Source organism: Grampus griseus (genome assembly GCF_964374135.1).
Source record: "Grampus griseus genome assembly, chromosome: 14".
In the NCBI taxonomy this organism is placed as follows: Eukaryota; Metazoa; Chordata; class Mammalia; order Artiodactyla; family Delphinidae; genus Grampus; species Grampus griseus.
In genome coordinates, this window is record NC_139008.1 from 79065918 (window position 1) to 79092327 (window position 26410).

A 26410-nucleotide genomic window follows, 5' to 3' on the forward strand; every position below is an offset into this window, starting at 1 on the left:
TTGCTGTGTGGAGTCAAGACGTTTGTGAGGTTCACGCACCCTTTGGCACTGGCAGCTACTATCATTATGATTTTGGGGAGCCAACCCCAAAAGACAGCCATGATGACCAATTTTAAACCAAAACGTTTATAGATACAGACACCGACCGCTAATGGTGACTGCCTGTGGAAAGGGAAAATGAGGGGCTGTGAAAGGAGAGAGACTTCACTGCACATCCCCTGGTATTGCTTGATTTTTTTAAAAAAATGTCAAGATTATTATTTTAAAAGAAAACATTTTAGGACTGAGGACTTCTTATAAATGACTTTCATATTTCAGAGAGAGGATATGCTGAGCTTTTTAGTTAAGTGAACATTTGACAAATGTAAATTTGCTTAGTATCACTTAGATACTTAAGCCACACTAGAATCTTTAATTACAACAGCTACATGGCTAAGGCTTTTGTATTTGAACTGTAATATAAAACCAATATTTGGAGACAGCACACGTCAGAAAAAAATCCTATTCAAACATTCCATTCACGTCAAAAACAATCAAGAAATAGGAGAGCAGTTTAAAATTATGTATCATATTTTAATAAGCTGTTCTGACTGGCAGGGGTAGTAAACTACAGCCTGGGGGCTAAATCTAGCCAACTACCTGTTAGTTTATTTTTCTAAGTGAAATTTTTACTGAGATAATTGCAGATCCACATGTAGTTATAAAAGTAACAGAGATTCCTCGTATACTTTGCCTTGTGTTTCTCATTTAACCTATCACCTGTTTTTGTATAATCCACGAGCTAAGGATTTTTAAATGGTTGAGAAAATTAAGAATATTTTGTGATGTGAAATTACATGAGATTCCAATTTCGGTGTCCGTAAAGATTTGCGGGAACACACGCACATTCCTTTACGTACCACTTCCAGCTGCTTTTGTGCTGTGAGGCCAGAGCTGAGCAGTTGCAAGTGACCGTACGACCTGTAAAGCCTAAAATATTTCCTACCAGCTTTACAGAAAAGTTTGCTGGCCTTTGGGCTGGAGACTGGGCTAGGGTCAGGAGAGAAATGAGTATCTGGAATGAAGATTTTTCTTTTAAAGACAATTTCTAAACGATGTCTGTACCATTGATTCCCTCAGATATCGATGTTAGAAATTTGTTGCAATGAGGGACAAACGGACAATTAAATAAGAGGCAAATATGTCCAGTTTTTTTCTCAAAATCTAGAGATGTCTATGTGTTTTGAAAGAATTACACACAGGACGTGAATTTCTCTTAAATATAAAGGGATCATTTATCAAAACTAAAAGTAATGAAGGTAGATTGTTTCAAGTCCACAAGTAACCACCAATACAATTGAAATAACCATTTCCCTCCCAGGATGCTTAAAATGAACAAGTGCAGATAACCCTGCACTGAATACTAGAATTATCTGCTGTTATTCATGTGTTACTACTCTCTCAGCCTTGGGTAAAAGCCCTACCCTTAGCTTTAGGCTGAAGCCAGTCCGTTGTGACCTTTCCAGAAATAGGTGGTGCAGTGTGAGAGCACGTGAGTATGTGTAATGCCTCGAGAATTTCAGAATTGTTTGACAAACATACACTGTCTATTTTCTATAGGCCAAAGTCCCTCAAACTAACAGGTGAGAATTGAGCCATCTTAAGACAGTTTATCAGAAAAGGGCTGTACGTAGGCATTACAAAGAGCCTTGTTCGGTGAATTCCTCCTAATGCAAGGTCTTTTGGGGGGTGGGTGAGGGGAGGCAGGGGTAAATATTTAAGTCCTGGTGCTACTAGATCTAGTTATGATGGAAAGAACTGCAAGTTCAAATTTTACCAAGAAAACCAGACCCCAGAAATTCCATTAGCATCAGAGGTCTTAACCTAGCAGCAAAGGGACCATGGATAGAATTTAGAGGGTCCAGGGATTTGGATGGGAAAGAAGATGAATCTTACTTCCCTCGCCTCTAACTGAAATTGAGCATTTGTCAGTTTGGGATGCAGGTACCAAACCACAGAAGCATTAACAGGACCAGTGATTCAGTCAGCAAAAGAAATCAGTTATTTTCATATAACATTCTGGTTGCTGTAGCTATCTTGAAATAACATTTATGCGCATCTCTCCTTCAAAATTAAGAGTATGGCTGACCCTTGAACAACACAGGTTTGAACTGCACTGGTCCACTTACACGCAGGTATTTTTTTTTTTTCAGAAGTAAATACTACAGTACTATATGTCGTGGCTGGTTGAATCCACAAACATGGAGGAACTGCGGACATGGAAGGCCAAAGGCCGACTATAAATTAGGTAAGATTAAGCCCTGCATTGTTCAAGGGTCAACTATGGTTACTAACTAGGTCTGCTGCTACAGCCTTCATTTAATATAATGCTAATAAAAATGCCCATAATCCAGGAAATATTCTGATAACTATTTCAATATAACAGTTTTCCTTGGCAAACCTATACATTTTGTTTTATTCTTTTAAACATCACTCAGAGAAGGGATTCAGAGATTCCACTGGACTGACAAAGGGGTCCATGACTCAAAAAGCAATGAAGAAAACTGGCCTTAAGGCAGGTCTCCCAAGCAGGTGGTGCTGGGTATTAGAAGGAGCTCCACTTGGAGGACGCAGACACTGGTTCTAATCCTGACCAACTGCTGGACTTGGGTTCTTTACCTTCATTTCCTTCTCTATTAAAACAGAAACGTCTCAAGGTGGGGCATGAACGAGATCCTATCCACGCGGCCCCTGAGCACAGGCTCAGCTGGCCACTCATACTCTTGGGAGTTCAAGTGCGGTTATCACCAACGATCAGTATCGAAGCAAAATTTGCTCAACCATTTTGTAACCTGCCTGTTGGGGGAATGTAACATGGGTCATTCCAGCAATACTTGCCCCCAGCATGTGGGCAGACAGCCTAGGGACACTTTCCGATCATCCAACAACACCCATATTCAAAATTTTTTCCAATCCAACATCGACCTCACCATTCGTGCAAAAGATCTTGTCATTTTCCTGCCTCGACACTTAGAACTCAAATCGCTCCGTCCCCGATTCCCCTACTTCTGCCAGTGGAAGTCACCCTAGTCTAAGTGGAGAGTCAGGCTGCAAATTACACACAGGCACGGGAGTCCAGCACACGTGGGTCTGACTTTCCTGTGTTAGCTGCACCGAGCAGGTTAACTTTTCTGAAGATTAGCTTTCTCTTGTAACAGCAAATACCAATGTCATTCATTGTAAGGTCTGAGTGGAATCCGGCAGGGAAATGCTTGAACGTCATGGTTCAGGGCGCTTCCTCCTCCCACCCAGAGCCCTGGCTGGCCAGCCCCAGCCAGGAGTCTTGTTTTCAAAAGTTGAGACCTTTTCTGTACCAGTGATGCACACAGGCTCCCTCCTTAGGCATGTTTTTCTTTCCTCACAGGACTGGCTGCGTAATTTGCAGGGCTTGATGCAAAATGCAAATGCAGGACCCCTTGTTCAAAAATTAAGAATTCCAAGACAGCAAAAGCAGAGCACGCACCCGAGTGTGAGGCCCTTCGTGACTGCACAGACGGCAAGCACCCATGAAGACAGCCCTCCTTCACTGGAGCAGCTCTTCCCACCTGGCTGCACATTAGAATCACCTGCAGAATTTTAGAAAGTACTGATGCCCAGGCCCTTCCCCACAGAGACGGATTCTAAATACCTCAGAGCTTTCCAGGTACTGCAGCCCAGAGCCACAGTTGAGACCCACCGGACTAGAGGAACAGAAAGCCTTGGAAGAATGCCATGGGCCAGTATGCACAAAGAACAGACAGAGGGTGCCCCAACAAGCCCTGATAAAACAGAAACGCTCATGTACAGAATACCCTGGGTGTTCAGGACCCGTGCCAGGTGTTTCATAGCAAAGTCATCTCCAGCCTTCAAGAGCCTGCATTATTGCTCAGGGGCAGAGAATACTCATGACTCAGCATCTCCTTGTGGGGTTTTAACTCGGCAAGGCTACTCCAGAGCCACGATTTCCCAGCACCCTTTGCCACAGCCACGGCGTATGACCAGCCATGTAGCCAGGAGAGGTGAGCATAAGTTTATGTGCAACCTTCTAGCAGTGCCAAGAAGAGGGAGGATGGCCTCCCCCTCCCATCCTGGCTCGAGCTTAAGTTGCCACCACCTTGGACCATGTGTTGAAGATGCGGGGCGGGGCTGAGAAGTAAGATAGAAACCACGATGCCCAGTGTCATAAGGTCACAGTACTAGTCCTTGGTTGTCCCCATCCCCTGGCCCCAAACAAAATAAACGAGAAAAAGACACACACGTGAGTCAATTTCTGTTTTGGTGTTTTAAACCAGTCGACTTTATCATTAAGCCAAATGCCTGAAATGGCCCATTTTACAGACGAGCAAACTGAGAATCTGAGGTAAAATCTCTAGCCGGACGTCAGCCAGACAGTAGTGCCAGAGGCAGGGTTGTTCTTACCTCCTTCCTCCTCAACCCTGTTACCTTTTGACAAAAGAAGGCTCCTTTTGGATGGTTGTGTCATCATCTTACTCAGATCAACTTATTACTCTAACAAAATAACAGAAGTTTCTTCACCTTCGTATCTGAACAAGAGGCAGAGACCAGGGTGAGGTGGTTGAGGCGATCCCCTCTGGTGCAGATAGAAAGTGGCACCCAACATCTCACTGATCAAGGTGACTATTTTAACGCAATTTTCCTAAAAACCAAACGGAACGCAGAAGAATCCACAACGAACAAAAACACCACACTCTTAAAGACAGGTCCAAGTCTGCCCCTGCGTGGTCCTGCCTTCATTCCCAGGCCAACTTCTAATAAAACTTCATTTACAAAAACAAAGCAGCTGACCTGTGGGCCACAGTTTGCCAATTAAAAAAATATTGCTTTAAAACGAGTGATTACTGAGTTCTGAGTGCCCCAGGCACACGCCTCCCTTGTCTCACCCTAGTTCCAGCTCTGGATGGTACCCGGGAGAAGGAGATGAGTTAACACGGGTCACGTTCTCAGCACAGTGTCTGGCTCAGAGTTAGGACTCACAACAACACAGCAAGAGGAATTGAGGCGCATACTTTTTAAGAAATTAAACCCAGGGACAAACAAAAAAATTCATGTTCTACAATGTTTAGAAGGCAGCAAGAAACCTTAGTCAGAGGAGAGCATGAGGGTAACATCTTGATTTCTGTACTCTTCACTGGAGATAGCTACACTGACTAACGATCAAAAAGACGCAGCTCTTCCCAGTGCCTAAGCGGGAACTTGCCGATCTCTTGCATGAAGCTGTAGCTTGCTTAAAGGGATCCCAGGAAACTTGGCATTCTCAGTATTTCTCCTGTGTTTTCACCCATCATCAATTACCCCGTTGCTTGCACTCAATAGCCCAGCTCGGGGGTCAGCCAAAGATGGCCCTCCAAATCATGGCCTGCTTTTCGTAAATAAAGTTTTATTGGCACACAGCCATACCCATTCACTTACCTGTTATCTACGGCTGCTTCGGTGACAACGGCAGAGTTGAGTGATTGTGCCACAGAGGTGAACAGAGCTGAGGAGTTTCAACAGAGACTAAGGCCAGCAAAGCCCCCCAAATTTACTATCTGGCCTTTTATTGAAAAAGTTCGCCAACCCCTGGTCCAGGTGATGTCAAACTGCAAACATATTCATTAATCAATTTCCCCTTTCAGATCCATATGGACCTTGCGAAACAGAGCTGGGTGCAGAAACCATGTCAGCGGCCTCTTACCTACTACGGCTGCTTCCCAGCTTTATTTGGTGATTAGCTGTATATTTTAAGTCTCATTCTCATTTTATAAAGTTTTGTTGGAACACAGACATGTTCTTTTTCTTATCGTCTGGCTGCTTTTGTGCAGAGAGTTTAGTCACAAAGGAGACCTAATGGCTCCATAATGCCTCACATATTTACTATTTATATTAAATATTATCTGATCCCAAACTTTTTGCTGACCTCCGCTCTACTGGGCAAGCAAATTTGCCAGGTGATACCAGCGTGGATCCAAGACCCTTGATGCCCATACAGCGGTGAAAAAAGGTCTTCTAAAGAGGCTGATATTTTTCCTGTTTATCTGAAGAGCTATAACACCAGAAGTACAAGCAACGTCTATACGATTTCGATCTATCGGTTCCCACTTGAAAGGTCAACAGCCCTTCTGATACTGGAACAGAAACACAGATAAGACTCTTTGACAAACGGCAGAAAGGTGACTAAGAATCTGTACAATGCACCAGCATTCAGTAACAGAACACTTCTGAACAACCAAAAATAGCTCTAGAGCAAAGAAATGATTAATTCTCTCTGCTATCATTTCCATCTTTTCTTCTCACAAAAAGATCCAACAGTGCGTTCTAACTCGCCCGAAGTCAGACTTAAACGGAATCAGATTTGTTCAAACAAAATTTCTAAAATAAGTTCTGTACCTCTATTTCATAAGTGACATAGTCCCCTGCATACAATCTATAAAAAAATGTTTTCACATCCTTGTTTCTAGTGTATCAAAAACAATGGATCTATTCAATGTTTTAAAAGCACAGATGTTTAGCTTGATGAGAGCACACAAGAATTTGTATTAAACAAAGACTGTATTTGAAGAAAAGAACAAAGCAACTTTGGATAAATTATATATCCACTGGCATTCCATGGCCTCCTAAGTTTCCGTCAAGTGAAATGTCCATTTACAAGAGGTTTGGGGTTTCTCGTTTGTTGGTTCAGCAAACACCAAGGGCTTACCGTGATGAAGACACTAGTCTCAGGCTTTCCCACGCATCGTATGTCCCAGAACCAAGCCCAGGACCCACTGGGCCCCTCATCTCTTTTTATGAACCCAAGTAGGCCAAGGTTGAATTTCACAACACACACAATTACAGGCTGAGCTAGTGTCAGCTTGATCTTTGGCGCCACCTACAGATCAAACTGCATTTCGCTTCACTACAGCACTAACACACAGATCTCCTACGTGCATTTACAGAGAAATTACTATGGGGCCGGGGCAGCACCGCAGAACCCCACACCATAACCTGTCTGTGGAAGACCATAAAAATGGAGTGCCCCTCTTACACCATTCTACAGATGAGCTTGCCTTTTTATTATAAGACAACAGATAAAAGGAACCACACAAAAAACGCAGAAGGCGAATACTCATAAACCACCACCCAGGTTAAGAAATAGAACTTTTCCGGCCGCCCCAGACCCTCCAGGTACCCCATCACCTTCACCTTTCCCGCTCTACAGATGAACGTAGTATTAGTTTTTCCATGCGGTTTAATTAGTTTCATAATGCCATCGGAGATGGACTGGTTTTAGAACTGGAATCCATCGCGAAGCAACCATCCCTATTGGAGGGAGCAGTGCTCGATGGTCGCCCCCCACCTTGGAACTGAGACAACCTGCTTAGACGATTCTTGGAGGGAAGACAGGGACACGGATGGGGGAGGGTCTCCACAGCGTTGCCTTGGCGCCTGCCTGCCCTCAGGCCACGGTGACTGGGGCCATGGCCTCGCTGGAGCAGGTGTCCCCTCAGCTGGTGACTCAAGTCTGGCTCGAAGGCCTGAGTGCAGAGGGCCGGGCAGGGGCGCGTGTCTGGCGTTCCGGACGGCTGCCCACCCTCTCCGGCGGAACTAGAGGCACTGGCTGGGCTCCAGGGACGTCTCGAGCTGCCCCACGGAGACCAGGGTGCCCAGCTGCCCCGAGGCACCGCTCTCGGGCGGGAAGGTGACCAAGCCCGAGCTCTTGTTCTCACTGTGGTCACTGTGCTGCTTCTTGTGGCACCGCAGAGAGTCGCCCCTGACAAAGGAGGCGCCGCAGGTCTCGCAGCGGAAGGCCCGCTGGGTCACTATCTGGGCCACGTGCTGCCCACCGCTCTCTCGGGGCCCCTCCCTGCCCGGCGGGGCCCGGTTCTCTGTTTTGGCCTCGTCCCTGTGCACCTTGTCGATGTGCTTGGCCAGGCTGCTGGGCCGCTTGGTGTCGAAGCTGCAGAAGTCGCACTTGAAGGGGCGGTCCTTGCAGTGGACCCGGCTGTGCACGCGCAGGGCGGCGGCGCTGGAACAGGAGTAGCTGCACTCGGGGCACTTCTCGGGGTGGTCGGCCTGGTGGAGCCGGCTGTGCTCCAGGAGGTCGGCCCGGTCCCGGCCCTGGAAGGCGCAGTGCAGGCACTTGAAGGTGTGCTTGATGCGGATGTGCGACTTGAGGTTCGCCTTCATGGTGCAGCGGACGTCACAGAACTCGCACTTGAAAGGCTTCTCCCCCGAGTGCACGATCATGTGCCTTTTCAAGTCCGAGCTGATTTTGAACTTGGCGCTACAGAGCCAGCACTGGAAGGGGGTGTCCCCTAGCAACGGAAGGTGTGTTTCCATTAGAGCAGGCAGGCAACACAGAACTCCCCCCAAACACACCTCAGAACACCTGGCCGCAGAGAGGTAGCTGGGTCTTTGAACTCCAATGACTTGTCACCTCGTAACACCACCACTTACCACGTATATTAACTCGCTTAATCCTCACGACAATCCTACGTGTGGGTACTACTACCCCCATTTTAATAGATGGGGTAACGGAGGCTCAGAGAGGTCAAGTTATTCAACCATGGCCAAACAGCAGGGATCTGAATCCAAGGCATCATGGCATCCAAGTCCACACTCTTCAGGACACTTCCGTTTCAGATCTAAACTCACTTAACTTGACATCCCAAATTTGGACATGGAAGGAAGAGGTGTGGTTTACGTTACACACAACTGTTCCAAATCAAGTTAAGACTTACAAATGTGCTCACTTCAGTGTTTAACCTGTATTTTTACACCAGTTAACTGGCTTGTGTTATTAAAGTTTCGCAGTTTCACGATGGCAGAATCAATTTTATTTATAAAATTAACTCATGAATATGGCAGCAGGAGAAGACAAATCATGAAACGCCATAGCCTCCTCGGTACTCCCTGGAGGCACTGCTAAGGGTTTAGTTCTTTTGGAGGTTGTTACTTTAAATATCATTGGCAGTTGACTGTATGAAAAGATGAGATTCTTACTTATCCTACATAACCATCCTTTCCCCAAACTTCTCCTGCATTGTTGGTTGTGATTTTGACTCTTCTAGCCTTACTTTCTAAAATGAGTAATAGCTTCAACTTTTAGTCCATCAGCTTGAGAGGTTTAAGGATTCCTTTCTCTTTGTCACACTACGTTCTCCCTGCTTGAGAAATAACTTTATTTTTACATTTAAGTTCGGTTTGCATTCTGACTTAATTCCCATGCTTTAACTAGTTGCTTTAAACTTTAGACACAAACCACAAGTAATGTATATTATGACTGGGTATGTGACGTTCATCTGAGCCAAATTCTGCACTGGGATCACATCCACTTCCTTATAGTGGATAAACGTCCACTTCCACCTGGGCCAGTTGATCGTGTGGCTAGTATCAAGTTCACCTCGATTCCCTTTTTACACTGAAGTATTTTGATTTATAATATTATCTTAGGTTCAAGTATACAGCATAGTGATTCAATATTTTTATAGATTATACTCCATTTAAAGTTATTACAAAATAATGGCTATATTTCCTCATGCTGAACAGTACATCCTGTTGCTTATTTTATACATAGTAGTCTGTATCTCTTAATCCCATACCCCTATCTTGCCCTTCCCTTGATTCTCTTTTCTTATATGTTCACTTGGGGGTCACATTTTATCCTGCTTCTTGGCTTGTGCATTGAGGGAAAAAAGAATCTCACCATCATCTCAAAAGCCATCCAGTCTCTTAATTATGTAACATTTTACATGGAATTTCTTATGGATTTTGAGTTTCTGATTTGCTGAATTTCCTCTTAACTTTCCATATAAGTATCATCCTGATATTTCCCTTTATTACAACCCCAGTCAGCTTCATTCAGATCTTCACATATCAAATATCTCATGCCAAATTTTGTTTCCTCCCTTGTTTTGCTAGAGTTTATCTTCCAGTAACTTCCACTAGCCTGGTGGCTGTGAGTGAAGTCTCAAGTCCTTGTGCATTGTTGTCTAGTCTACGTTCACACTTGAGATAGTTTGGCTGGGTATAGAAGTCTACATACCAAATCATTTCTTAATTTTGTGGGCACTGTTCCACTATCTCCGAGAAGCCAATATTACTGAAAAGTCTTTCTAGGTATGGATCTCTCCAGCCATTCCCTTTGTCCTGTGTGGCTTCTTGTAAGCCCTTTCATCTCTCATGGCCCCCGAGAATTGAAAAATTTTTCTCATTTGATTTTCTCACTTCTCTTTTCTTCCTAGACCTAGTCAGAAACCAGACGTCTATCTTCTTATCATTAGTTCTCCAACTTTTTTCCTGGTCTCTGGGAAGTTTAACTTTATAGCCAGCAACCCTAATTTCAATTCATACCTCTTCTTTCTGACTACCTTTGCTCATAAAACTCTTCTTGGATGCAACATTTCTGCCGGTGGGTAGATACCAAAGAAAACCGAAAAGTCCTTGTAAGTTACCCAAGTGCTCTGTTATCTCCAGCATTTCATACCACTCATTTTCTGCAGATGATGACATAATCCACAGTTGACATTTCACAGTTAGGAAGAGTAGGCTGGTCTAAGGATTAGACATAGGTGTCATGGGTTTTACCTGTTACTGGATAGTTTAGACCATTTTGCTAATAGGCTTCAGCTTCTCCTCTGAACTCTGACCTTTGCAGCCTACACACCAGTTCCAAGTCCAGAACGCTCAACGCAGACAGAAATTGGCTGGAAAGACTGGCTCCCAACACTATAGCTACCTCCCACTTGTCTGCTGGGACACAGTGTTCTTTACTCAATTTTAGATGTCAGTATATGCCTGTCTGCTTGCCATTTTCCATGAATTCACTGGAAATTCTCATTGTACGACTCTCCTTATGAGCCTCCCCATGCCCATTTTTCTGGGCCATGTGGGGTTGGTTGGTTCTATCTTGTTATTTCAACAGGGTCTCACGAAGAAGGGAAGGAAAAGCTTTTCTGCAAAGTCTAACTTCTAGATCTAGAAGTCTGTGACTTGCAGTTACATTCAGGTGATTTTGCTGCACGTTTCTGAATTAAGCCACGCAATCAGAGTTTCAGTTAAATGACAGAAACACCTAGTTTATACATCAGACTTTTATTGAGATACATCCTTTGCTTCCTGACTGCTGAATTGGATTATCATCCCCAGTGGTATTCTATGTAGTCAAGTTAGAGAACCCAGCTGTCAGACTTTCATGTTTTACTGAAAGCTGCTGCCCCGGTAGAAGAAACCACAAACTTCACCATCAACAGAGAAGCTCCAAACTTCTTCACTTACACCCTGAAGTCATTTAAGTTGCTTGTGCTTTAACTAAATGAACGCTAAGGAATTAGAGAACAAGGGAGGCACCGAGGTTTCGAGGTGTGGGACGTACCTGTGTGGGACCGGAGGTGTACGGTGAGCTGGCTGGAGTTGCGGCTGGCGTAGGGGCAGAGCTGGCACTTGTACGGCCGCTCGTCGGAATGTATCCGCAGGTGCTTCTTGAGGCTGCTGCTGTCCACGGCAGCATAGTCACACAGGTGACACTTGTGGGGCTTCACGCTGGTGTGGCACCGCATGTGCATAGTCAGGTTGTCCTTCCGGCTGAAGCACTTGTCACAGAACTCACACTTGTGGGGTTTGTCTCCTTCAAACACATAAGAAGAGTCAGGGTTTTAAGGGTTTTCTCTACCAAGATGACTGCAAAGAGATGTGACCAAGGTGGTAGCCTGAGCATAGGGGTCTGCTTCTTCCTTCTCACCAAATGCCCAGAGATAGGAAGACGCTGAGGTCTAGATTAGCACATTGGAACAGAGATAATATCAGACTGAGAGAAAATCATAGGCCAAACCTTGTTTGGGAAAACGAGAATGGTCATAGAAGTACTCAAGATCAGAGGGGGCAGGTGGAAGGGCATTAGAACAGCTTTCTGGCTCACTAGTTGATAAAACACACGGAGAATGGTCAGGTTGACCCTTCCCTTACTTGTACTAAACCACAAGCAGCAATGGTCTCTACCTCCTCCCAGGCTGTTAGGAAGTGAGCGTGCTTAGGCTGGAGAAACAATGTTAAAGGCCCCAAGTACCTAGAGGTACCCTGGAGAGCAGAGAACCCCAAGTCCAGAACATTGCCACCACATAACCACTCCAGACTGATCATATCCAAATAAAAGTCTACCCAATAACCAAATGCTTGGGGAAAGCCAGAACAGAAAGACATGCCTAATTCAAGAACCTGAAGTTAGAGAAAATAATTATTTCAACACTAAAAACAGACATGGATTTTTTTTTTTAATTAAAAAAATTTTTTTGGCCGCACCACCCAGCTTGCGGGATCTTAGCTCCCCAACCAGGGATCGAACCCGGGCCCTCAGCAGTAAAAGTGTCACATCCTAACCACTGTACCTCCAGGGAATTCCCCAGACATGTGTCTTAAGACGGCTTACCTAGAGCCATGGTGGTACAGTGTCAGAAGCCTAGGAATGACGAGATCTTAAAGCTTTCAGAAAAAAAAAAAAAAAAATGCCCAGATGAGCACACAACTCCTCAGACAACACTGGATGGTAGCAAGATGGGAACAGTATCTGCAAAGTTCCACAGAAATGATATCCTGTACTTGAACTAGCATTCCATGGGAAGAAAAAATAAAGCCAGTTGACAGATGACGCAGGCTATCACACTTGAACCGTGTACGTCAGAACAACAAAAAGGTAAGTGGATAAGATGTGGGCTTTAAGTAATGAAATGGAAAGTACTGCTTCCAAACCACGGAAGACAGCCAATCATAAAAAAAAAAAGGGATACAGGGCTTCCCTGGTGGCGCAGTGGTTGAGAGTCTGCCTGCCGATGCAGGGGACATGGGTTCCTGCCCTGGTCCGGGAAGATCCCACATGCCGCGGAGCGGCTGGGCCCGTGAGCCATGGCCGCTGAGCCTGCGCGTCTGGAGCCCGTGCTCCGCAATGGGAGAGGCCACAACAGTGAGAGGCCCGCGTACTGAGGAAAAAAAAAAAAAAAAAGGGATACAACAGAACACAAAATGAGGTAAAAATCAAACTAAACATCACTTAGTACAAGAAACAAATGGATTAAATTTCCTATTAAAAATGTCAATTACATTAAAAAAAATCAGCTTAATGCTCTTAAGATACCCAAATAAAAATGGCAGAGAAGTAGAAAATGATAGAAAAATACTCTAGGAAAATGCTAAAAGACATCAGAAATATCAATATTAGGCAAAACAAATCATGGTGAAAGCCACTAAACATTTTATACTGAGGAGACAGAACTCACTAAGTAGATGTGAATCAGACTTATGAATCTAACACGGTTTCACAAAAGGTTTTTCAAAGAAAAGCTTGCAAATTGTAGGATATGTTTTAAAACAACTTTTGCTCAAGAATCAAAATCCAATTACAAACTCCCAAGAGATGAACAGGGGGAGCTCCATGTATCAAAGCCCATAGCCTAGTCACTTTCCAGAAGAATGTCTGTGAACTTCAGGTCATTTTAAATAAAAGGCTGAAAGCAAGCGAACCATTTGCAACTCAAGAAACTAGAAGAAATGAACAGCACCTGATCAATAAAAACAAAAAATGGCTGTTAAAAGGGGAAGGTTTGCTCAAAGAAAAGGTACCAATAGGCCAGGGTTTTCAATCCCGCCACTACAACCATTTGGGGCCAGGTGATTCTTTGCTGTGCCCTGTCCCGTGCACTTAAGATGTTTAGCAGCATTCTCTGACCCTTTCCACTAGATGCCAGTAGCACCTTCCTCCCCAGTTCTGAGAGTCAAAAATGTCTTCAGATATTACCAACTGTCCTGGGGGGAGGGGGACAAAATTGTACCTGGCTGAGAACCATTTTAATAGACATTGGAAAGGAGAAGTGGACAAGAAATAGACAAACTCAATCATGATTATTAAGCAGGCCTTTACCCCAATCAGTTTAGAAGACTCAATAAAATGGTGATCGTCCAGGAAGATATAAAATTACAGTCTGAATCAAGAAAGAAAATGGAGCAATAACATTTAGAAAAACTGCTATGTCAGAGATGTACCCCAAGGTAAATTGTTTATTGTTCAAATAGTCACTGTCGTTCCCAGGAGAATTATGCTGCATGGTCCCACCACTGCAGGCTTGGACATGTGACTGGCTCTGCCCAATGGAAGAGGAGCAAAACTGATGAGTCACTGTTAGGCAAATGCTTTTAAGAGCCAGTGCCTTGGGAATTCCCTGGTGGTCTAATGGTTAGGACTCCCGCTCGATCCCTGGTACAGGAACTAAGATCCTGCAAGCCACTCGGTGTGGCCAAAACAAAACAAAACAAAAACAAACAACAAAAAACAGCCAGTGTCTGGTTGGCTACACTCGCTTCTCTTGCCCAAGATGACCTGTAACATTCCAGATCAGGTTTTTTTTTTTTTTTTTTAAGTATAGTTGATGTACAATATTATATATTTCAGGTGTACAACAGTGATTCACAATTTTAAAGGTTATATTCCACTTATAGTTATTATAAAATATTGGCTTGCTTTATTCCCTGTGAAGAGCAGGGTTTCTTTTTTTTTTTTAAATGAATTTACTTTATTTATTTTTGGCTCTGTTGGGTCTTCGTTGCTGCGTGCGGGCTTTCTCTAGTTGCGGCGAGCGAGGGCTACTCTTCATTGCAGTGTGTGGGCTTCTCATTGCAGTGGCTTCTCTCGTTGTGGAGCATGGGCTCTAGGTGTGTGGGCTTCAGTAGCTGCAGCAATGTGGGCTCAGGAGTTGTGGCTCACAGGCTCTAGAGCACAGGCTCAGTAGTTGTGGCGTATGGGCTTAGTTGCTCCACGGCATGTGGGATCTTCCTGGAGCAGGGATCGAACCTGTGTTCCCTCCATTGGCAGGCGGATTCTCAACCAGAGCAGGGGTTCTTATTTTGGGTCTCATGGATACAATTTAGGGGATCCAAGACCTTGCATGAGAAAGGATTAAATTTTTATCTCCATTACCTCTAACTGGAATTTAGCATTTCCTCCAATTATGGATGTAGTCAATAAACCATAACAATGGTACCCGAGACCTCCATTAATAGACACGAGCCATGTTCAGACCACATTCTACTTGCTGTAGTTCTCAGTATCCTTTATGCTCATCACTACTTCACAATTAAGATAGTAGACCAGCCACTGGATCTGAAAATTAACTGCAGAGCTTCAGTGCTCCTGTGCCAACGAATCATCTGGGGGGTGAGGAGGTCTCATTAAAATGCAGATTTTTTCACAGCTTTGAGATATAATTGATATATGAAATTGTGTAGGTTTAAGGTATATGATGTGATGGTTTCATACACGTATATCATGAGAAATGATTACCACAATAAGGTTACTAACACCTCCATCACCTCAGTTACCATTTTGTGGTAAGAACATTTCAGATCTATTCGTAGCAACTTGCAAGTATATAATACAGAATTGTTGACTACAGTCACTACGCTGTACATTTGATCCCTAGGACTCATTCCTCTAATAACTACAAGTCTGTACCCTTTGACCAACATCTCCCCATTTCTCAAGCTGAGCTCATAGAAACAAAGTAAAAGGCAGTTTCAGATTCAGTGGGCCTGGGTGGGGACTAAGATTCTGTGTTTCTAATGAGCTCCCAGGTGGTGGTGACCTTTCTGGTCTGTACCACACTTCAGAAAAGCGAGGATTTAGTGTATTAAAATACCACACGATGAACAGTTTGACAGCAACTGTACTTAAATATAGTTTAATGTGCTTTTATTATGTTTAAATACATATACATATGTTCCCATATCTCTTCCCTCTCACGGTCTTAATTTAGAACTTTCCAGCTAGCCGACTGAGGAAAATACAGCACCCGTTTCTTTTGGACTTTACTCCTTGTGGGCTTTTCATGTGAATATTGGCACTTCTACGTCTTAAGTGACTGCTTGTTCAAATCCTTTTCCGTTGGAGTGATCTTTGATTTGTAGGCATCCTGTGTGTTCTGAAGATGAACTCTGCCCCACGTTGCACATTTCTTGTAGGACACTTGTCTTAACTCCTTAATCGTATCTTATTGTAAGCTTTAACTTTAGTCATATTTAATCTGCCTTCTTTGTGGTCTTTGCTAATTGTTTTTGCCCGTCTATCTCCCCCCATAAATTTGTCCTCCTATATTTGCCAGTAAGTCATATACTTTAATATTTAACTTATTTAGTACATTTGAACTCTGAATGGTAAATTTCCCTATTAAAAATGTCAATTATATTTTTAAAAAAGTCTGCTGTAAACCAAACTATGCTAGTTGGCTTCAGAACAAGCGCTTATGGGACGACTGCACTGAAAACTGGGTGCTTTTCTTATGCTGCACCATTTTGACTTGAAAGAACTGAAAAACCATGATTATTTTCAGATTTGGTATTTGGCAGATGTTTTCTAAAATATGAACTAACTGAGACTGTCGTGTCAAGGAACGTTACTGATGATACTGTGAGGTTAACTTTTGGATTCTAAAAGAAAAGTTCGGATTTCAGAACATATATCCCCATTACCCTGGGCCCGCAGCATCCTAGTTCTTAGATACTTCTGATGAGATTGGTAATATTAAATGTGATTTTCTCCTATGTTACAATGAAATGGGTCAACATTTGGAACAATTATAAAAGTTAGTAAAACCTACATTTTCCCAGACGTCCAGTGTATGACTGTCAAATCAAGCCTGGGTAGGAGCCATTCAAAGTGGAAAACAAACTAATGAATGGATTTTAACTTAACAGTTTGAAAAATTTATGGATATGACTGCAAATTCTATACAGCAACTAGTCTTTAATGAACTATCATTTATTGTATTTTGGTGTAGTATTATCTGAAAAGGTTATCAAAATACTCCTCCAGGGCTTCCTTGGTGGCGCAGTGGTTGAGAGTCCGCCTGCCGATGCAGGGGACATGGGTTTGATGCAGGGGACACGGGTTCGTGCCCCGGTCCGGGAAGATCCCACATGCCGCGGAGCGGCTGGGCCTGTGAGCCACGGCCGCTGAGCCTGCGCGTCCAGAGCCTGTGCTCCGCAACGGGAGAGGCCACAACAGTGAGAGGCCCGCGTACCGCAAAACAAAACAAAACAAAACAAAAAAAACCTCCTCCATTTCCAATTACATTATATGAGAGGCCAGATTTTCTTCATATCCTCCAAAGGAACACATGGCAATAGACTGTATACTCAAATAGAGGGATGAGAATCCAGCTATTAAGACAGGTGTGCAAATGTGTATACAATGTTACTTATCACAGTTTTGGAAAATAGTTACTTTTCATAGAAGTGTTTATATATAATGAGCTTACTGTTTTTTTAAAAAAATTTACTTTTTTTTTGGCCACGTGGTACAGCATGTGGGATCTTAGTTCCCTGACCAGGGATTGAACCCGCACTCCCTGCACTGGAAGCGTGGAGTCTTAACCACTGGACCATCAGGGAAGTCGTCTACTGTTATTTTTAAATAAATAATGTTTTAAAGTTTTCGTTCTAACTTTTAATGCAGTAACTGTCGATAAAAAAAAACTCTTTGGGGATCTCCAGGTTTGAAGCGTAAAAGATCTCAAGCAGTGGCTGGGAAATCAATGTTCTACCCATTTGGCCAAGGTCCCTAAGTGATCAGCCACACATACACTGCCATCCTTGCCTCCCACTAACAGCTGGGTCAGAGATGGCATTGGGTCTATATAAGTTCTTTTTCTTGGTAATAGAACCTTCTCTTTGTAGCTGGGCACTTGCCACACAGATTGAAGATTTCAAGCTCCCGGCCCTCACTTCCACAGCTAAGAGTGGCCATGTGACTAAGTTCTGGCCAAATGGGCGTCAATTCAAATGATGTGTGTAACTTGTAGGATGTGCCTTTAAGGTGCAGTAAGCCATCTCAGACCACACCAATGAGAGCTACATCACTGGGATATCAAAGCAACAAAAGAAGAGACCGAGTCCCTGAAGCCATGGGGCCCGGCCACCATGCCTGGACTGTCACAGGACTGAAATACTTTGCTTTTATGCAACCTTTAGTTGCTTACTCACTATTCCATGAGTCACAAGGGATACTACTTCTGGGTCATGCCCAGAGGGAAAGATGCTGTGAGCCCCCCAGGCCCCACTCCTATCTTCCACTGGGTAAGAGATTCAGAGAAGTAGAGCAACTGCCTTGGATCCAGAGAAGCAGCTCAAGTGTATACCTATCAGAGAAGCACGGGTCTGCCCTACATATGCATCCCTGACTCAGTGAACCCCACCAAGGACAGGGCCTTGCCTTATACTTTCTGTATCCCCATCATGCTCTGTATCACCTCGATAAAACATCAATCCAGCCCCTGCCTAGCTCTCTAGGTCCACCTGGTGCTGTTGACATTGGGGCCTGACAGTTCTTTGTCCTGTGCATTGCAGGATTTCGGCAGCACCTCTGGCCCCCACCCACTAGATGGCAGTAGCACCGCCCCAATGGAGGATTGCTCAGTTATCCTCAGGGCAGAGTCACCCACTTTGAAGTTGCCTAGCCAGGCCACCCTGCTGGGGAGGAAGGGGGGGTCATCTTTGTTCAAATGGCTCCCACAGTCTGCATGCTCTCACCGGCATCATCCTGGCAGCCTTGCCTTTCAAGGCTTCACTAGGAGGCCTTTCACGATCCACCCTTCCCAGGCAAAGCTGACCCTTTGTTCTCTAGTTTCCATAGCACGATGCCCATTTCCAGTATAGACTGGTTGTCCAGAAAGCTGTCTTCTTAATGATGGAGCTTCAGGGTTTTAGCTGGGCGTATGGCTGCCCTTCTTGAAGCCCTTTTCCAGCCCCCCTTCGTGCCTGATGTGGCCACGACTGAGTCTGCTCATTATACCGCTAAGTCACAGGGGATGCTGCTTCTGGGGCGTGACCTGAGGGGAGGCATGCTGTGAGCCCTTCCTCCTGCTTCTTTTTTCCACTGGTTGAGAGACTGAGTTCTAGAGCAGCTGCCTTGGACCAGGAGACGAAGCTGCATGTTTAGGCTGCCAGCTATTCCACCAGCTGTGGACTATTTACTTCTTAAATTGTACTTGAGAGAAATAAATCTGATTGTGTTTCAGTCACTTAGTTTGGTTTCTCTGAGAGCAAAGACATCAGTATCCCAACTCATACAGGCTACTGTAGAGTCTACACTAGAGACCAGAGGTTGGCAAAGTTTATGGAAAGAACCAGAGAGTCTAATACATCTTAGGCTTTGTGCAACATGCAATCCCCAGCAACTACTCAATAACCCCACTGTAGGGCCAGAAAAGTTATTTTTCATAAAATTGTTAATATGTAATGGGCTTACTGTTACATTATCGGTAACAAAGCAGCCACAGATAACAGTTAGACAAATGGACACGATAACAGGCCGTACGCAGTGTGCAGAACCTGGTTCGTGATCACGCGTTCCTTTGCTCCAGCACGTATGGTTTCTCTGTATTCTTAGCAGCTGGTTGCTCTGAAGGCACCTTCGAGAAGCAACTTCACTGCTCTTATCTAAGGTTCCTATGGCCACAGGGCCTCTGTGTCCCCCTCCCCTGCCTCTACCCGCCTCCCCAACTTCACCTCACACCCATCCTGCTTCTGTTCCCTCCAAGCCTTTGCACCGCGGTTCCCTCTGCCTGGAACCCTTCCTTCTCCTCATCTGGTTACTCAGCCATCTTTGTTTTTCTCTTTTTTCTTTTCACCATGCAGCACGCAGGATCTAATTCCTGGACCAGGGATCGAACCTGCACCCCCTGCAGTGGAAGCACAGAGTCTTAACCACTGGACCGCCTGGCAAGTCCCTTAGCCATCTCTCATAGTTTAACTTGAGAGTCTCTTCCTCCAAAAAGCCTGTCATGACCAGCCTGGATCAAATCCCCTACTACAGTCCTGGTACTTTTCCCCTTGCCTGTTAGTTACCATTATTGCCTTCGTGACTTTTTAGGTTCCAGACCCTCCCACTAGACTAAGTTTCATGAGGCAGAGAGACTGTTTCTGTCCTGCTTGCCACTATACGCCCAGCACTTCGTTCATATCCACATCCTTGGGTTTTTTTAACACTCAAGTTTTGAACAAATGAATGGATACCTACCAGTGTGGATTCTTAGATGGCGGTCCAAATCTTTCATGCCATGAACAGTTTTGAAGTGGCAACCTAGAAAAGAAAAACAGGTTCCCTTAATATAAATAACCTCAAAGAGGAAAGCTACCAGGAATCTGAAATTCTGGCAAGTCACGTGCTGAGTCAGTGAGCGAACGGATGCTAAGCTCCTGTGACCGAGCCCCGTACAGAGAAGGGTTCAGCGCCTCGAGTTTACTCTTACCTGGATAGCAGCAGTTGAAGGTCCTCTCCCCAAGGGTTGCTGTTTGTTCCTTTGACTCAGAGGGAAGAGCTGTGACAGGGGCTTTCTGGGTATCACTGCTATCAGCGGAGGGACAAGTTGGTTTTGGAACATCATTATCTAGTTCTGAAGCTGAAATTGAGACAATAAGAAGCGTTACTTAATTTCTCAAACATGAGCACCACGGTAAGTGTTATAGCAGGTTTGGCTTATTTCACCTATCACCCCCCGCACCCCACAAAAAAAAACAGAAACAAAACCCCAAACATCACAAGTTAGAAGCCATGCACACTCTGGTCTTAACAATCCTCTTCCTCTTTACCAATTTCCAGGAAGTACCGGGGACAAAGGAACACGGTATCGTGACAGGGACCCAACTGCCAAGATCCAGACTGCAAAACTTTGCAGCAGTGCTTCTCGAACAACGTGGAGAAGACCTGGTACATAGAATAATTTCCAATCCGTCAGACCAGTATTTTTTTTTGTTGTTGCTGTACACGGGCCCCTCACTGCTGTGGCCTCTCCCGTTGCGGAGCACAGGCTCCGGACGCGCAGGCTCAGCGGCCATGGCTCACAGGCCCAGCCGCCCCGCGGCACGTGGGATCTTCCCGGACCGGGGCATGAACCCGTGTCCCCTGCATCGGCAGGCGGACTCTCAACCACTGCGCCACCAGGGAAGCCCAGACCAGTATTTTTTATAAAATAAAGACAAATTATGAGAAAAGTGGAATAAGACAAAAGCCCAAACATTATTAGATATGACAGAAAGGTGGATGTCGAGCTGTCTTTAAGTGCTTACTCTCCACTTCCGAATTTATTTTGACCTAACTCAGTAACAGGTCACAGACCACACTTCAAGTGCCACTGCTTTCCAGGACAAAATGCCACTGTTTCAACTTGAAAGATGGAGGAGGAGAAAGAAAAATCAGAGACTAAAAGATTTGAGATGGTCTGTAGTATCAGGACCTTTTTGGATCCCGATTTAAACATATTGTAAAAGCCATTTAAGACCATGGGAAGTGCAAACACTAACTGAAAGTTTGATAAGGGAATTTTTTTTTAATAAAGGTGTGAAGATGAAATTAAAGTTTTAAAAAGCATTCTAATAGTTTACAAATGGCTGTTTATAAATTGTATATGTCTGATGTGCTTCAAAATAATCCAGGGAGGGGAATGGCTGCACAGAAGAAACAAGATTGGCCACTGTAACTAGTTGTTGAAACTGAGCATCTAGTCCACGAAGTTCACTGTATCATTCTCTCTGTTAGTAAGGCTAAGCTAGGTGAAACTGCTGTTTCTGTGGGCCAAAATGATCGGATAATTTCATAGGGTTCAATCTAATATGCAGGTTTAAAAATTTCTATAACAAAGCCTAAGTACTCCTAGAAGATTGTAAAGTGATTTCTCTCCAAGTAGATTTAAGACCAAAGTAAAAAGAGGTGCTGTCAATATCAAGGTTTTTTTTTTTTTTTTTTTTTTTTTGCGGTACACAGGCCTCTCACTGTTGTGGCCTCTCCCATTGCGGAGCACAATCTTAAGTCTTAAAGAATATATTAACTAGTTTATGAATTACAGGCCAAGGTCAGGGACTTTTGGCCCCAGTTATAGAAGGTGGATTCCATCTTTCTTGCTAGGTTTGTTAAGGTAAACCTTCTTACCATGAGAAGCTGTAGAACACACTGATAAGGGCTTCAGTTCCAAGCATAGGGTTTGCTTAGCCACGTGCTAGCTGTGTGACTATGGGCAACTTAAGTAAACTGAGGCTCAGAAAGGTTATCTGTAAAAAGGTATCACTGACCTGCCTCAGAGTTAAGAGATGAACAATGTAAATTCTTGGTACAGCGCCCGGCCTCCACTGAGTCAATGCTATTACAGGGCTTCAGGTAAAGGACTGCAGCTATCACATCCAAGTAGCTGTGGTGCTTGAAGCCCCTTAACAGGGTCTGAACAACTGACCTAGTCCCATAGCTTTCAACTGGGGGCCATTTTGCAATACCTGGGGACGTTTTTGATTGTCATGATCATGTGCACACGTTTGCGATAGTGGCATCTAGTGGGCAGAGGCCAGGGACGTTGCTAAACATCCTATGATGCACAGGACGGCCTCCACACCCACATCAGAATCACCTGAATTGCGGCTTAAATGTAGTTTCCAAAGCCTCATCCAGACTTAACTGGGGGTGGGCCCAGGAACCTGCATTTTTAAAGCACTCCAAGTGATATCCTCATACTGCTCTTTAAGCCTTTGCTACTCAAACGGTGGTCCTCAGAGCACTAACATCAGCGTGACCTGAGAGCTTGTTAGAAATGCAGAACCTCAGGTCCCAGGCCTACAGAATCTGCACTTTAACGAGATCCCCAGGTGACGCCTATGCTCATTAAAGTGGCAGAAGTGTAACTCCAAGCCAGCACTACTCAAAAAACCTGTGCATCACAATCACCTGGAGGGCTTGTTAAGGTACAGGTGGCTTGGGCTCCGCCTCTGCAGTTCCTGACTCAGTAGGTCTGGAGTGGGGCTGGCAATGCTTCATTTCTAACAAGCTCCCAGCTGATGCTGTTGGTCTGGGGACCACATTTTGAGAATTTCTGCTCTTCCAGAAGAGATACCGGCTCAGAAGAGATGCTGCTCAAGGCCGCAGGGCTAGATGGTTTCAGCCAATTAGAACCCACACTCGCCAGATGTGAAGTCCATCGCTCTGCCCCTCAGAGGAAGACACAAAACCTAGCATTGTTCAGCAATTCACATGTTAAAGAAAGCCATTAAACTATTGAGGGTTTTTAATCCCACAGAAACCAAGGAAGACTGAAAAGCTGAAATCCAAGTGAGAGGCTGTAAAGCACAATGATTTAGCAAACTGACTGGGAAGCCAGGTGATAAGTTCCAAATTTCAATTCTATCCTTTACTGGCTGTGTGACCGAGTAAGTTACTCAACTTCCCTGTTCCTCAGTTTCCACATCTGTAAAGTGAGGATTATGGCCCCCATCTCACAGGTTTAGATGAAGGTTAAGTTCTTTAATGTATATACGTAAAAGAACCTTATACATAAGTCAGCACTATATAAACATAACTGGTTTTATTCACTGATGTGTACACACACGAGCCACCGGATTCTCAGGGAGTGGAAAACACACTGAGCAATGCAAGTTTGAGGGCTTGAAGGTAGAAGGGAGATGGATGGGTTAAAGCTATCAGAAAACTGTGCCCAAGGCTATAAAGGGTCACTATGGCAGAGGCATGCAGAGCTTCTAAAGGCGCCTTCCTCCTTCAATTTTAAGCAACCAGGAAAGCAAGGAAGGTCAGAAGCCTACTCTCCGGAGAAAGGGCAGAGGCCCTTCTAGTCTGAAAGATGGGGTTGGGGCCACATCTGACAGAACTCAGTTTAGCACAGCGGCCATTTTAACTCTTTGTTGATGTTCCTTTGGTAAGGCTGTTATCCTGCCCCTCTTATGATTGAAGTCTACCAACTGACCTGCTCTGTTCTGTCTCCTCCAAAAGCTAGGTGAGTTGCAAAGCCATCTGCAAATTAAGAGTGGCCCAACCCTAAAAAAAAAAAAAAAAAGGCGGGCTTCTAACTCAGCATCATAACAGACCTAAAACGCATGGAGGGGGAACATCAGTTGCAAGGCTGCTTTTCCCCCCAGCGGCGGCTGGTGTTGGGGTGCCCTGGCACCCACAGTGCTGCACAACACACAGCACCCTCCCCAACCCCTCCAAACACAGGGCAAGGCTCCAGGAGGTGCCCTCCAAGCGCTGTCTGCAGGAAGAAAAAGCAGCCCATGGCACTCACTTTGAACAGCCCGGGTTTACTCAGGAATTGTCTTTTATAATCGCTTCCCCCAAAGACTCAACATCCCCAATACCTCTCCAATTCTTTTACAGAGGATCAGGAGAAGCCTTGCTCCCACCGCAGGAACCCCACCCTAGGGTTAGGGTGGAACCCCACTCCGGTTCCACCCACCTATCGCCACTCTAGACCTTGCGCACAAAGACAGGATATTTTGGTTATAGGAGTTCCATCCAGCCAAGCTTTAGGTTTTTTTTTTTCTTTAAAGAAACTTTGTTTATTGGAATAGGTAATAGAGCCTTAATAGGTGTAATCCAAAAGTTACTGTGAAAAGTCTCCAACCCCACTCCCCAGCTACCCAGTTCCCTCCAAAGGCAATGTTAAGAGTTTCTTGAAACATTTTGTTTAATTAGCTATTTATCTAAAGGGTTGGTCTTCTTTGGTTTTATTTTTAGGACTGTATTTAAAACTAAAGCGTGATGCCGAACTATTAGCTTAGGAGTGACTTTAAGCTTCTGCTTTCCTCCACCACCTCCTCGGGAGCGTAGCAAAGCCCACCAGACAGACCTGCTGCTGGAAGTCTGATGCTTCTGGCAGAAGAGACTAGATCCCCCTCTCCCTTTCCGAGCCAGGAAAATGCTCGGAAGGGAGAGAAGAGAAGAAAGTTCTGCTAAAACTCCTCTCACTACCCCCTTGCTAAGCAAAAGGCAGCAGCGACCCCCGGGCGGGAGGGAAGGTGGCGGGTAGAGGGACCGTCAAGTAAGAACCTACATTGTCTTACCTGAGTGCAAGATAATCAGAAGGGGAAGCGCCTTAGAAATGCAGAGTCCCCGACTCCACCCCACCCCTGAGATTACAGCAGCGCAGGGGGTGGTGGGAGCCTGAGAATTCGGCGAGTTCTCGAAGCTCCCTACTTGCAGGCTCTTCAGAAGCAGAGTCTCCAAGGCCCACCGGGTGAGAAATACTGACCCGGGGGCCTAGGGTAGGCCGGGGTCCCTAGGCTTCTCCCGGACCCCCTCTAGCCCGGTGGCAGCCGGAGTGAGCCTGTTAGATCCCACCGCGGCACCCTGCTCGCTCCCCGCCCCCAACGTGGCTCCACTTCGCTCACAGTAGAAGTCAAAGTCCTTATCGGAGCCCGGGGCTCCCGTCACTTCTCAAAACCTCAATCGGACGCGCCTCCAAGCTCCAGCCTCGCTGACGCCCGAGGCCTCTGCACGTGCTGTTCCCTCTGCCTGAGTGCTCTTCCCTCGGCCATCTCCACCGCTCGCTCCCTCACAACCTCCAGAGTGTTACTCGAGGCTGCCCTCCACAGAGAGGCCTTCCCGGGACAACCCCCTCCCAGCTTGAGGTTTTCCCCGGCGCTCCGCGCTAACACACCTCACGCTCCGCCGCTTTATCTCACGTGCCATCTTTCTCGCCTCCACTGGGCCATAAGCTCCAGGAGGGTCGGAATTCTATCCTCCTTGTTCGTTGCTGTGTCTCTCCAGCACCTAGCCCCAGGTCCTGGCAGAAGCTCAGACATTTTACAGACATCTCCCCCCATCCCTCAAGAAAACGCCTGGGGCGCGGGTCTCGGAGCGCCCAGCTTCCAGGCGCTCAGCTCCAGCCCAGCGCCAAGGAGGTCGGGCACCCGGGTGCCGGCGCACCCCGAAGACAGCCTCCAAAGGGGTCTCAGAGCATCCTTCCAACGTGTTCGGGAGATGAACCGTCATTTCACAGCGCTTGGGGGGAGGGGGAGTGGATGCAGGAATCCCCTCGGGGAGCGACGTAATTTACCCGAGGAGGGTGAATTCACGAGGTGTGTGTGTGTGTGTGGGGGGGGGTGTAACTTACCAAGGTGGGGTCAGCAAGGCCCGAGACCCAGAACTCGGGTTGGAAGCTTCACCCACCCTTCCACGCCCGGTAGCCGGGACCTCGCACCCGCGCGGCTCTGGGGAACGTCCGAGAAACTGCCTCCAGCCCCCCGGGCCGGACGTCCGCAGCACTACTCACCCGGCTCCCCCAGCACCTCCGGGGCCGCCTCGGCGAACTCCTGGCGCTCAGGCTGCGGCTCCTCGGAGCCGAGATGCTGGGGCCTGGCCTGCTTGCGCCGCGACATGGCGTGAGGACCAGGGCTCTGGCGAGTCCCTACGAGCGGCCAGCCTCACACAACCAATTCCCGGAGTTCGGAAATTACCCCCTCCCTCGGCCGGAGCGCGCATGTCCCGGCAATTCTGCTCCTCAGCCGAACAGGGCGATTTATCAAGAGCCCTGACGGCTGATTGGCCCGGAGCCAAGACCTCGGGACTCCAGGGGAAGCGCGGTCCACACCCGGGAAGCCC

The 26410-nt window shown here is 45.8% G+C and overlaps 1 protein-coding gene across 1 annotated transcript; it reads right to left on the reverse strand.

Moving 5' to 3' along the window:
* Positions 1-7436: 7436 nt before the first annotated feature.
* Positions 7437-26187, reverse strand: LOC309833007 (zinc finger protein 64-like; the record flags this gene model as incomplete). Its single annotated transcript, XM_082671089.1, has 5 exons — positions 7437-8312; positions 11372-11623; positions 20054-20116; positions 20286-20435; positions 26082-26187. 5 exons carry the CDS (start codon positions 26185-26187, stop codon positions 7603-7605), a joined length of 1281 nt encoding a protein of 426 aa, XP_082527215.1. The 3' UTR covers positions 7437-7602.
* Between the last annotated feature and the right edge of the window lie 223 nt (positions 26188-26410).